The sequence below is a fragment of the Phasianus colchicus genome, chromosome 6, assembly GCF_987193195.1.
Source record: "Phasianus colchicus chromosome 6, bPhaCol1.hap1.1, whole genome shotgun sequence".
Lineage (NCBI taxonomy): Eukaryota > Metazoa > Chordata > Aves > Galliformes > Phasianidae > Phasianus > Phasianus colchicus.
This window is the reverse complement of record NC_143441.1, coordinates 32,702,508-32,715,039: the sequence shown is the minus strand read 5'-3', so window position 1 is coordinate 32,715,039 and position 12,532 is coordinate 32,702,508. Positions and strand designations below refer to the sequence as shown.

Genomic DNA, 12,532 nt, shown 5'->3' with positions numbered 1-12,532 from the left:
TAAAATGCTTGATTTCATTGTTTAAGCTCAAACAAGTGTTCTAGAGGAGGTGAAATATGAGGACTATATATATGAAAAAAAATCCAGTCCATTCCTTTTCACCCTCCACAAAATATCCCAACCAGTTACAGAGTAAATATGTTTACTCATTTTTACTGCAAATCCAGACAAAATTGACAAACGTGTAAACCTACAGTTGTCTTCATAGGGTACAGCTAAGAATTTTTTTTACTGTGGCATAATTAATCACAAGAAGTATCGTCAAAATCTAAAAGCAAAATTAAGATGTGTGAGAAAAAATATGTGTGAGAAGCTTGTTTGCCGAAACTGTTTCTAGTTATCAGTTATACTTTCTCTGTACTCTGTCATCATTAGTCTCTCTTATGGTGATGTTCTCTCTGTAGGTTCGTCAGATTCCACGTAAAATAGAAGAAGAAACAAAATACATTGAGTTAATGATTGTAAATGATCATCTAATGGTAAGACTGGCATACTTCAATATCTTATGTTTATCAGTAGAATAAAATTGTCTTAATCTTCCTTTAAGTGATAAATGATAAAGAATAACATATGGCCAGAATAAATTGTCCTTAAGAAAAAAGATTGTCATTGATGAAGATGTGTCTGAAGTTAGCAAGGTGATTTCACCAAGAATGCAAGCAGTCCTGCATATCAGAGAAAGCATCATAAATTAAAGCTTTGCATCAAAAGGTGGTTAATGAAAATGGGGCTTAAGTTGATGGCTTTCTTTCAGACTTTCCTCAGCACTTGTCTTCAGTGCAGCAGCTCAGCAATCAGTAATGTAATCATTGACTTTGTGCAGCTGCTGCCAACAATGGGAAGATTAATATTGACTAGATTTTTTTTGATACATCCAAATAAATTTAGAGAAATGTGTTTTGTTAAGCTTGAGTACTTTCTTAGGGAAAAACATAAATGGGTTCTCTAATGTAGTGGAAAGAAGCATGAGAAAGATTAGTGCATTGAAGAAAAACAAGGCTTAGTGAAGCACAGATTTATGTCAGTGAAGTTCAGTATTAATTAATAAAAGGCATAGCAAAAGAAATGATGAACTCTTCATCTCCCACAGTCTTCAAACACGAACAGGGTATTTCTTGAAGATGTGTTTGTTTCAAACACAAATGGTAGGATTTGATCCTGAAGCAACTGGGTAAAGCTCAGAGACCAATGATGCCTTTCAAACTGCTGATTTTATTATTAGGTGATTTTATGATTCTTTATGGCTTTGAAATCAGTGTATCTATACATTTTGCCAGTCCTTTTTGTAAGGTGCAACTTCTTTCTTTCACTCAAACTGGCAAAATCAGACAATAGGAGTCTAAAAGGAATTTTTCGTTCTGATTAGACAATTTTAGTGATACCAACATACTCTCGTCAGCTCAGTTTGATGAGAGTAGCAATAAATTCTTAGATTAAAACGAACAATAAGAGATGCTGAATTTTCTGAAGTACTATGTTTGTCATGAAGCTGCAGCATTTCCATTGGGACCTCATGTGTCTCGGGACAGTGCTTCCTAATTTTTGATTAATTATTGGCAATGCAAGAGTCAGCCAACTTAGAAGTTTGTTCTCTGAAGCAAATATCTTTGAACATCTGTAATAAGCCACATAATTTCATTCCATGAAGAGGAGGCATGCTCTCGGCTCATTCCTTACCCAATGACACATAGGTGTGTTTTGCACATTCTTTATGTGTGCAGTAGACGTGGCACTCCAGGTGGACTCAGCCAGCAGCTTCTAGCTCCAGGGACACCTCCATTTATTTCGTGCCATATCCATCTCATCTTTTATACCATTTTTAGCTTTGCAGTCTTGTTCCTCTGTTATTCTAGTAAGTGAAAAACTTCCTCATTTTTTGGTGTTTTTTTCCTCCATTCCTGCTCATAAGCCTTCCTTTCCCACCAGCCAGCTGCCTGACACTTCTTATGCACTAAAATATCCCAACTTCCAGAAAACGTTCCCTCCAAAATTGAGCATGTTGGGACACAAGATGGTCAAACATTTTTGAAAATCTGTGCCTGAATTCTTCTAGGATACTTGTGACCTTCATACTCATGGTACTCATTTATGTCTGTGTTTCTGCAGACAAGATTATCTGAAAAAGTAACTTCAGTGTTAAAAGGTCATCTTTGTCACACTGCGGTACAGATTTCAGTGAAGATGCCCTTGCAATCTGATTGCTAAAGTGATTTGAGCCATTATGCAGTGTGATATTATAAATGAAGAAACCCAGAATCTAGTCTAAGGGAGAGAAGTACTGGAAAAACGTAGGAAATCTATTAGATTGAAGCACAAATACAAGCACAAATGCGGTAACACCTCTAAAGAAATCTCAGTTATAGAGGTTTTGTTGCTAATTTCTGTATTGGCATTTGGAAATTTCCTTTAATATTGCGGATAATAAAGCTAATGAAGAGATAACAATGGATTCCTGTTTCTATAGCATTTTTTTTTCCACTGAAGATCTTAGAATGCTTTCCTTACAGCAGTTGTTGTGAAATGTATCAATAATGTGCATTTCTGAGCAGTTTTCTACTATCATTTATTATGTTCAGCACAAGAGACCAAGCCATACACAGAGGTTCTCCTGTTGGCATAGTTACTTAGTGGGTTTTTTGGAAAAGGAGCTTGTTTTTCTATATCTATACTTGTAATTTATCTGTGTTTGTTTTGCAGTGTAAAAAGCACCGCTTATCGGTTGGCCACACAAACAGCTATGCTAAGTCAGTTGTGAACATGGCAGATTTAGTAAGTATCACTTGACTGAATGTTCTTTTATGTGTAAGATCATCATATGATTCTCCTTCCGATAAATCAGGAGCTGTTATTTCATGGTGTACCTAATAACAACAAATGCAAAGACCACCAATTTTCATCTAGAACTGAAGTCAGCCATATCAGCCTTTGTCTAAAATAAAGCATTAGAGAATTTTTTGTGGCTGCAAGCATTTAAGTATCCTTTAATCAGATAGATCTCTGGAGTTTGAGGTTTAAAGAGAATCTTAGATATGATAGTTTTTAACATAAGCTTATAAGTTGTCTACCTGAAACCTGAAAAATTATCTTAATTTGAATATACTAAAATATCTCTAAAAAAGAGAGAAAAATGAAAACCATTTGAGTAATGAGTTAGAATAGGGACATACAAATGGATTATGTGGATTATATTTTTGATACTAAGTAGGATAAGCTGCTGGCTCTTACATCGCATTCTGGAAAAGCATTACTAGAAAAAAGAAGAATGTAGTTCCCGCTCTTGAAATGTGAAGTATTAACCCCCAATATTAAATGTATGGCTGCTGGTGAGAGGTTAAATACTCTTGTAGAGGTGAATAACAGTGAAAACAAAGGGGTTTTTGATCTAAGAGATATCTGTTGTGTCCCTGAAGTGAGCTGGACAATATAAGAGGCCCATTAACTCCAAATCTTGGAAGAGTTTGAAAAGCTTCTGTAGCATTTTGTCAAAAACCTCAACTTTGTTCTATGAGCCTCTGCCTGAGCAGGACATCCAGGGGGATTCTTCTGTGGAATAAGAGAGGGCATAGAAGAATTAGGCCTAAAATCTTAGTTTCTTTTCATGTTTATGTGTGCTTTTAAGGGAGACAAAAGCACCTGGGGGAACCTAAAGTGTGTTAGAACATGCTAAATATTTTGTCACGTAAGAATGAAACCTGTTACAAAGAAGGGGTAAACCTCACCTTCATTCTCCTTGACTTAATCTATTTGTTCGTTCTGTTAATGTACTAGATATATAAAGAACAGCTTAACACCAGGATAGTATTGGTTGCCATGGAAACCTGGGCTACTGATAACAAGTTCACCATATCTGAAAACCCCTTGGTGACCCTGCGTGAGTTTATGAAATATAGGAGGGATTTTATCAGAGAGAAAAGTGATGCAGTTCACCTTTTTTCGTACGTAATCTTGTGTGACGTTTTCTTACTGTTTTTTTTTTCCTTTCCTTGGGGGTTGCTTTTCACGAGTCTCCTTTCTGTTGCGTATATAACCCACAATAATTCAGAAAATAACATTTCTGAGGGGAGGTGGGAAGAAGTTAAAACAGCGCACAATCTGCCTGCCAGTGCAGCCAGAGGTTCTGCTCCCCTTTTAGTTTTAACATATTAAGCTTGAGCTGCATGCACTGTAATTAATTGCTGGCTGTCCTTTGCAATTACCTGCTCTGTGAGTGCAGCCGCCTGGAGGGTGATGCATGGTTCCACCTTGTACAATCACTTTAGTAGTAGAGCACAGACAGCAGTGTTGTACCGTGTAAAAGCAGAACATTGGCTTTAAAACCCATGAGTTTTCCTGCTTAAGAAACACTCTGGTCTGCCTTGCTCTGTTGAATGACTTGCATGCTCTAGGATTGCTGAAAGGAGCATTGGATCCTCAGAACAGTTTGTCCTTCAGGAAAACATACGATGCAAGAATAATAAGCTGGAAGGAATTTTATTATCTCTAAACCTCTAAATTACTTTGATAATAGGATTGATATAACAAAATATATCTAAAAAATAACAGAGACACTCTTGATAGGATTTTTATCCCCAGGAGACAGGCCAGGTAGATTGTTCTGCTGGAGCCCTTATCCCTCTCTGCTAAGAGATAGGAAGCTATATGAACAAATTTAGCTTTAACTCCTCACTTTCACATGACACCAGTAGTAAGCCAGGATGCGCAGCCCCAGTATCCAGCCTCTCAGAATTTTTTGCACATGCTTAATTACTGTCATTGCTTTCCTATGTGAAGTTAGATCCCTAAGTGTTGATTGTACATTTTAGTTTGTCAGTGTCTCAGTTCTTCACCTGTAAAATGGGAATAATTATTTTTCCCCACATCTTTCTTATTTCTTTTCTGTGAAATTGTAAGGTCTTTAGGGGAGATGTTCTCTTGAATGTTTCTCGATTGGCTAGGTCCTCTTTCTCCCTGTGACTGGGACATGGGGTAATACTGTAATACAATTTCCAGTGCTACCTGTAACACCATTTTCATTGGTGTTCAAGATATTGTATTCGTAGATTACTTAGGAATACAGTTCTAAAATTGTATCCTTGAGTAAAATATGGCTGAGTGGGGAGGGCAAGTGGCTGCTCTGGCAGCATACCAGTTAAAAGTCAACTTCCACTTGCAGCACAGTTAGTCCATTTTGTTTTATTCCATGTTGTTTTTCTGTTTTCCTTTAAGAAAACCAATGTGCATTGCCTTGGCTGGATCAGTACTTCTAAAGTGGTGCAGAGCATCTTTTGTCTCCAGTAACTGGCAATCATTCATACTGATTTGGTCAACATCAAAGGCATCATTAAATTTAGGCCTACAGTGCAGCTGCCACCTGGATGAGATCAGCTGCAGTTCTGGGGAGTTCTGACCCATTGGGGAGCCACAAGGCATCTCCCTTTCGTTTTTGCCACACCTGCGTAGCTTAACTGGACATATGTCTTTTCCCCAGGGCCCCAGGCACTGGAAGCATAGTGGCCTCTCTTGCACTCTGTAGCATGTACTAAAGCAGTGTCAAAGTGTTGACTTTGAAAAGTATGACTGGTCATAGAATGGTTTGGGATGGAAGAGACCTCAAAGTCCACCCAGTTCCCACCCCCTGCCATGGGCAGGGCTGCTCCTCCCTAGCTCAGGCTGCCCAGGATCCCATCCAACCCGACTTTGAGCACCTCCAGGGATGGAGCACCCACAGCTTCTGTGGGCAGCTGTGCCAGTGCCTCACTGCCTTCTACATATGAACAAAAGTATGGTGAGATAGGAAGTCTTGTCTTATATGCTTTCTTATATTAGGTAATCTGAGAATGAGGAGGGAAGATGGTAAAACTTTTCTGGGGACTGTCTGTCATGTGAGATTTGTGAGTGTTATCTGTTATTCCCATTTTATTTTTGCATACCTTTTCAACATAGTGATGGGACCTGCCATTTGCTAGTTTCTCATTTGAAAATAAGATAAATACTAGGATGGGTAAGTGCAGAACTTGTGGGATGAGCAGGGTAAACTTTCTTTTCCTTTTTGTCAAAGGGGGAGTCGATTTCAGAGCAGTCGAAGTGGTGTAGCTCACACTGGTGGAATCTGCTCCTTGCTTAAAGGCGGAGGTGTGAATGAGGTAGGTGTGGGGACTGGGATGGATGAAAAGTGGTGGAAATTTGTCTGCAGAGAATTTATCAGTGCAGTTCCTCAAAATATCTTGCTGCTGCTTTGCTGATGCAGAGCCTTAGCACTGCTCTGTGGAAGGGATGTCTTAATGAAGAACAGTACATGAATAAAGTTGGACATGGGCTGAAATACACTTTCCAGCAGTTTTTGCAATATTCTGTCAGTCATATTTGTGACTACAGTGACAAAAAAGAAGCAGACTTTCTTAACTTCTTTGTAAGCAGCATTTAGTCTTTCTCACATGTTCATTTTCTATTTCCTCTGAAGTAATTACTTTAACATTATGAATCTCATTTTGCCTTTTATTGCCTTTAAATGAAAAAAGCTTTGGCTGTGCCTGAGATTATAGAATCATAGAATCATTAAGGTTGAAAATGACCAGTGAGATCACCTAGTCCAATTGTCAACCCATCACCACCAGGCTCACTAAACCATGTCCCTCAGTGCCAAATCTGCACATTTCTTGAACACCTCTAGGGACAGTGATTCCACCACTTCCCTGGGTAATCTGCTCCAATGCATTACCATTCTTTCTGGGAAGAAATTTTTCCTAACATCAATCCTGAGCCTCCCCTGGAGCAACCTAAGGCCATTACCTCTTGTCCTAATGCTAGTTATCTAGGAGAAGAGGCCAATTCCAACCTTGCCACAGCCTCCTTTCAGTTGTAGAGAGCAATAAGGTCACCCCTGAACCTCCTCTTCTCCAGACTGAACAATCCCAGCTCCCTCAGTTGCTCCACATAAGACTTGTGCTCCAGACCCCTCACCAGCTTTCTTGCCGTTCTCTGTCTGGGCACTGTTCAGGGCCTCAATTTCTTTGTTGTAGTGAGGAGCCCAAAACTGAACACAGTGCTTGAAGTGCAGCCTCAACAGTGCTGAGTATGGAGGGGGATATGTGTACCTACCTGATTACTCTTCCTACCTTACTTATTTCCTTCAGTTTGGAAAGCCTGACTTAATGGCAGTTACCCTGGCACAGACACTGGCACAAAATATTGGCATTTTCTCAGACAGAAGAAAACTAATAAGTGGTAAGTTTGTATGCTTTTTCACCTCCTCTCAAGAGAAAATCTTAACAAGTGGAGAATCTTACCAGTGTCTCTCTGATATGTTCTTTTGTAACATTTCTTACAATTTTGGAATACTATTACTTGTAATAAAATGAGGAGACACTACCATTGGTTTACCTCTATTTAAATGCCATGATTTCCCCCTGCCCTAATTGTTGGTAGCACTGGTGCCATCATTTTGTTAAAAAATAAATTGTAAAGGTGTCTATCACCATTCATTTCAGGGAGATTGATGTAACACCCACAAACTGAATGGCTGCTATGCTGCAGTGTGGAGGTAGAGAGACAGACATTATCAGACCCAGGGATGATGATTAGCCCCCTCAGTCCTGTTAAGAAGGATGGATTTGACAACATATCTCTTCCCCTGTTTGCCTTAAATGAATTCCTCTTCTATATTACTCAAATCTCCTGTATTTATCACTCTGCTGCTGCCATTTGTCTACTATTTGTAACCTTACGTTTCAACTTCTAATAGCCCTTGTTAATCTGCAATGTTTTAATTCATCAATCCTCGATCCCCACAAGCACCTCTTCCTCCTTGCTTTCACTAAACAATATTAGTACTGTGCTTTTTTAAATGGCATATGACAACTCATTGCACTGAAAGCCTTACATTTAAAAACATAATTACTATATTGACTAACATAAATGTTTTCACAGATTTTGTTTTCAGACATTGTAGAGACAGTACATAATGCAGAGATACATCTGCAAGCAAAGGTTTTTGCAGTACACATAAATTTATTTTGAAAAATACTCTAACATATAGGATGCTCTGTGCTACTTACATATTCAGTATTCATTTTCTAGCTGCATATTATTAAACTGCTGTAAGGAAAGGGAGAAAATAGGAAAGCTGCTGGATCCTCCTGATTCTGTTATTTACACTGGAAATTTGGGAATCAAATATAATGACATGGGAAAAGGCAGCAGAGCTGCCTTGTGATATACAAGTGCTGGAGGCTGACACTGCAGTTTCCTCTGACTTAAGGGAAGGAAAAAAATGCAGAGCGTCTTTTCAAGGTGCAGGATTAAAAAGAATCATGCATAGATTTTGAATGAAGGCTCAGTGTGCACTGACACACTTAAATTAAGGTGTGCAATAAAAGAGCAAATGATTCTTTTCAATTTATATTTAAAACTGCAATAGAATTTATTCCAATGTGATTTTTGTGATAAGAAATGTACTTTGGACTCTCAAGATTCAAGATATAAATTTTACTTTGTTGTCAGGTGAGTGTAAGTGTGAGGACACCTGGTCTGGATGCATAATGGGAGACACAGGGTAAGACGTTCGCTGGAGGGAGGTCACGTCCTGCATACAATGCCATAAAGAAAAAGCATGAAAATGTTTGTCTTTTACATTTCAGTGGAATATTTTCTGTGAATTGTTATTTTTTCAGAAAGCAAACTATTACCTACAAAATATACTTAGAATAGACACTTATAAATATGTGAATAAGTAACTTAATGAGAGGATATAAGGATTTTTAGTAACCACTTGTTTCATTTGCAGTGCTCAGAAGCTCAACAGCCAAGCCAGGTTCTGCAAAGAAGCAGAACTATGTTTCACTTCTTTTCTTCCATGAGTTTGCTGCTGAGTTGTGGAAACAAAGACACATAAAAATTCCTAAAATACCATGCTCAAATTCCTTGCCCATGTCTCATTTTTATTACTTCTACTGCAGTCTTTCATTTTTCATCCTACAATTTGTATGGTAATGCTAGAAAAAATGCTCCCGTGTGAGGTTTGATATTCTCATGCTCACATAAAATAATCACTGAAGAGATTTTATGTGAGGACTACTGAATTTGTAAATTTCTGCTGTTAGCTGAAATTGATGATGCTTCCTAGTGTGTGTATTCAGAACTTAATTCTCCGTATTACAGACCTGTCTTCTTGCATATAAATTAAACAAGAGTCTATTATGAGATACAGATAGTACTCCAAATTTTTAAAGGAATTTTGATCTCACTTGCAAATTTCACGGTTGCTTTGTGGCAAGAACTATTTCCAACAATATAAAGCATATTTCATTCAAAACACTGGAAATATCAATGTGTGCCTTTTTTTCACTTTGTGTACCTAAAAGCAAACTATGTAAGATTTTTCTGATTTTCAATATGACAAAAAGCCAATATGGGGAGACATTCTTGATTCTTCTAAAAAAAAAGCTTCCTTATCTAATGGTCTTTACATTCTTTATTTGAAGTCTGAACCTTTAAAATAATTAGGCATATGACAAATATATGCACTCATAGCTTATTATTGAGCAATGCGAATTCCACATTCTCTGCAGTCTTTAGATCTAAATCATAAACACTAGAGACTGTAAAGAACAATTATGTTTTGCAGATTATCATTCCTGGCAATGCAGGATTATTTTATGAAGTACTTCTGCTCATATTTTTTTTTAGCTAGTGGTGAACTGATACTAAAAAGCCTTTGAGACTCCAAAATCTGTTTGAAGCATAGGTACTTTTGTGACTAAGGACTTAAACATAAAGATCGCTTAAGTCACTTTGGGAAGAACTCTTTCCCTGTGGAAAGGAGACATTCAGAGTCTTTTTGCATTGGTTAAAGCTCATACTACTATTAAGTGCAACTCAAATTGGCAGTCGGTACTCAAATGAAATCTATTCCATGGGGCACAAGAGAGAAGGAAGCTGAAATGTTAGCTGATGTTTGCTAGAAGCACATTTAAAAATGGCATGCCTGTATTATATAGAAATTCAGTGGGCCAAGAGAGCAATTTCAACTAAGAGAGGAGTGAACTTCAGGCGATCTTTAAAAGGGCCGTGTGTGAGAAGGGCAGCTGTTATCCACTGCAGAATGTACAGGAAGAAATAATTGTATTTCTGAAATAGGGCCTTTAGTGGAACTGGTCATATCTGTGAGAATCACACATTGACTGTTAGGATTTATGGTATTTGGCATAAAATAATTTAGTGGAAACTTTTTGTCTTCTCAGTTTACGTGAGCTCTTTGTAATTGTTGAAAGATGTTTGTCATTTACTAAAATTATTTAAAATTTAAAGAATGTTGCAAGCAAATATCTTCCCTCTGATTCTGAACAGTGTATTTTTAGCAGCTTTTCTAAAATATATTATACTTGTCCTCCTCTTATTTTGAAGTAAGAAAATGTACTATAAAAAGCACCTTATTTCTTTGTAGGTATTATCTACCAAGCAAGTTCTCCAAGTGTGATATTGAAGAGTATCACGAATTTTTAAACAACGGAGGTGGAGCCTGCCTTTTCAATAAGCCAACCAAGGTAAGAATTACCTTATTATTGAGTATTTTTTCTATTGTAGTTCTAACTTAGATGAAATCAAGAAGAGTGAAAGACTGATGTCTTTGGGTGAGAATCCCTGGAAGATGAAGTAAGAACAGTTTTATTTCACATCTGTTCCAAGATCTAGACAGTCTGCAGCAGGGGGAGCACAGCTGTGCAGCCATCATTGGTTACAGGTGGCTGTGGTAGTCTTCCTCTTGGGAAGAGGGAACAGTTTTCATAGTGACTTTTGGAAAAGATTTTGAAAACTGGGACTAATTTTTTTTATGCTGGAAGAGGCAGAGCAACAGAGAAAGCCCTGAGGAGCAGGGAGAAGATGCAATGGAGCTGCTGGGAGGGAGCTGCACAAGCATCAGGGCTGCCTGAATGGCTGATACATCCCCTCCATATTTGCCTATTAAGAATGAAACTGGAGGTCATGCTGCATGAGTATTGGAAACTGGAGGTCTTGCTGCATGAGTATTGGAAATCAAGTGGGGAATATCTCCTTTTCTTTGCCTCTTGTGTCTGAATTTTTTATCAGCTAATCAGCTTTATTCACAGGAAGCATGCAAAGACTATGAAATGATGAACTGAGACATTTCAGGGAAATAAATGCAAAGCAGGGCTAAGGAAACTCCAGCCAAGATGTAAGCAGTTCTACAATGTAGGATTTGCAGCAGAGTTTCAGTATAGATCTGTTCCATTTACTGAAGTGCATGTTAATGTGTAAAATAATTAGAATAATGATCTTGAGTCTTTTCTACGTATAATTAATATTATCCCCTATTTAATGGATATCTTTAGAAAAGCAGATGAAAAAGGCTAAGGCAGAAAGACAGTACCACTTTGAAAAAATGACTTAGTGGCTGAGGTGGCCACAATGCAAAAAGAAAGTCAGTTCTGGGGTGCATCTAGATAAACTGTGTGCTTATCTCTGAAATGTTATCTCCTTTTCATGGAAAACATAGTAAAGTAGAGAGAAAGCACTATAATTGAGAAAGAAGTTGCAAGGTTTCTCATTCTTTAAAATGTTCCTGCATTTCAAAAGTTTGTTTTTTCCAATTTTATTACAGACAGAGAGAGATGCTGATCATTTTATTACTTTGCTGAGTGGATTGTTTCCATAGTGTAATGCTTTCTTACTTGGGCTTGCTGTAGTGATTATGTTCATTTACCCATCTGTCACTCTGAAAAACACAATTACTCTGATCTTAATTTAGATTACTGGCATTTGCAATTTTTTCTAGTGGCATATGAAAATGTGAAAGTCAGATGCAGAAGCCAGGGTGATTTACACTCTTTCTGTATTGCTGTTCAGGTTGTGTTGAGGTTATTAACAGCGGATGTCTGTCTAATTCACAAGGCTACCAAACACACATGCTTCCTAGCAAGGGTGGTGAAACACCAGGTTCTGGTTTTCAAGAAACATGAGATGTGTCAAAATGCATTATTCGACAGTGCTCCACTGTGATTGCCAAAATCAACTCCAGGAGCAGATTGATCATAAGCTCTCTTCAAGCAATTAGATGAATTATATAGTGTCTTTTGGGGATATGTTATGCAATTTGCTTCCAGTTTTTGTTCTTTTATTTTACATTTAGGTTGTGCCAGTGTACTGCAGGAAACTGGCAAATGTCTTAAGTCGGGGTCCTCTCTTTGTGCCATCTACTTGCCTGTATTGAGCAGCGCAGTTAGAGGCACTGAAGAAGTTAAGATATCTGGAAAAATAAGAAACGAGCAGTTTAAAACAACTCTTTAATAATCGTAACAGATAATTTCTTGCTTGAATGTAATGTAATTGCATATTGCAGTCAAACTTCTATTTCAGAAAGGGATCTAATAATAGCTGCCAGCATGTGCCACAAGTGGTGGGCTGGTTTGTGGCACCAGGCGGCTGCAGGGTGATGCTCCATCCTGTGGGCTGCAGTGAAGCAGCAGCCAGAGAACCACTGTGCACCACCAGCAACATGTTTGTGCAGGTGGCTCACGAGCAGGGTGGTTTCTAGAAT

The 12,532-nt window shown here is 38.1% G+C and overlaps 1 protein-coding gene across 3 annotated transcripts in view; it reads left to right on the top strand.

Moving 5' to 3' along the window:
* ADAM22 (ADAM metallopeptidase domain 22) overlaps positions 1-12,532 on the top strand; it is a 126,658-nt gene that overhangs the window by 79,185 nt on the left and 34,941 nt on the right. For all 3 annotated transcript variants that reach the window (XM_090142841.1, XM_090142840.1, XM_031614366.2), the window contains exons 9-15: positions 405-479; positions 2,698-2,769; positions 3,769-3,935; positions 6,038-6,122; positions 7,113-7,203; positions 8,479-8,530; positions 10,421-10,520. In XM_090142841.1, the coding sequence (XP_089998967.1) occupies positions 405-479; positions 2,698-2,769; positions 3,769-3,935; positions 6,038-6,122; positions 7,113-7,203; positions 8,479-8,530; positions 10,421-10,520 (642 nt within the window). The remainder of the gene's footprint in view (positions 1-404; positions 480-2,697; positions 2,770-3,768; positions 3,936-6,037; positions 6,123-7,112; positions 7,204-8,478; positions 8,531-10,420; positions 10,521-12,532) is intronic.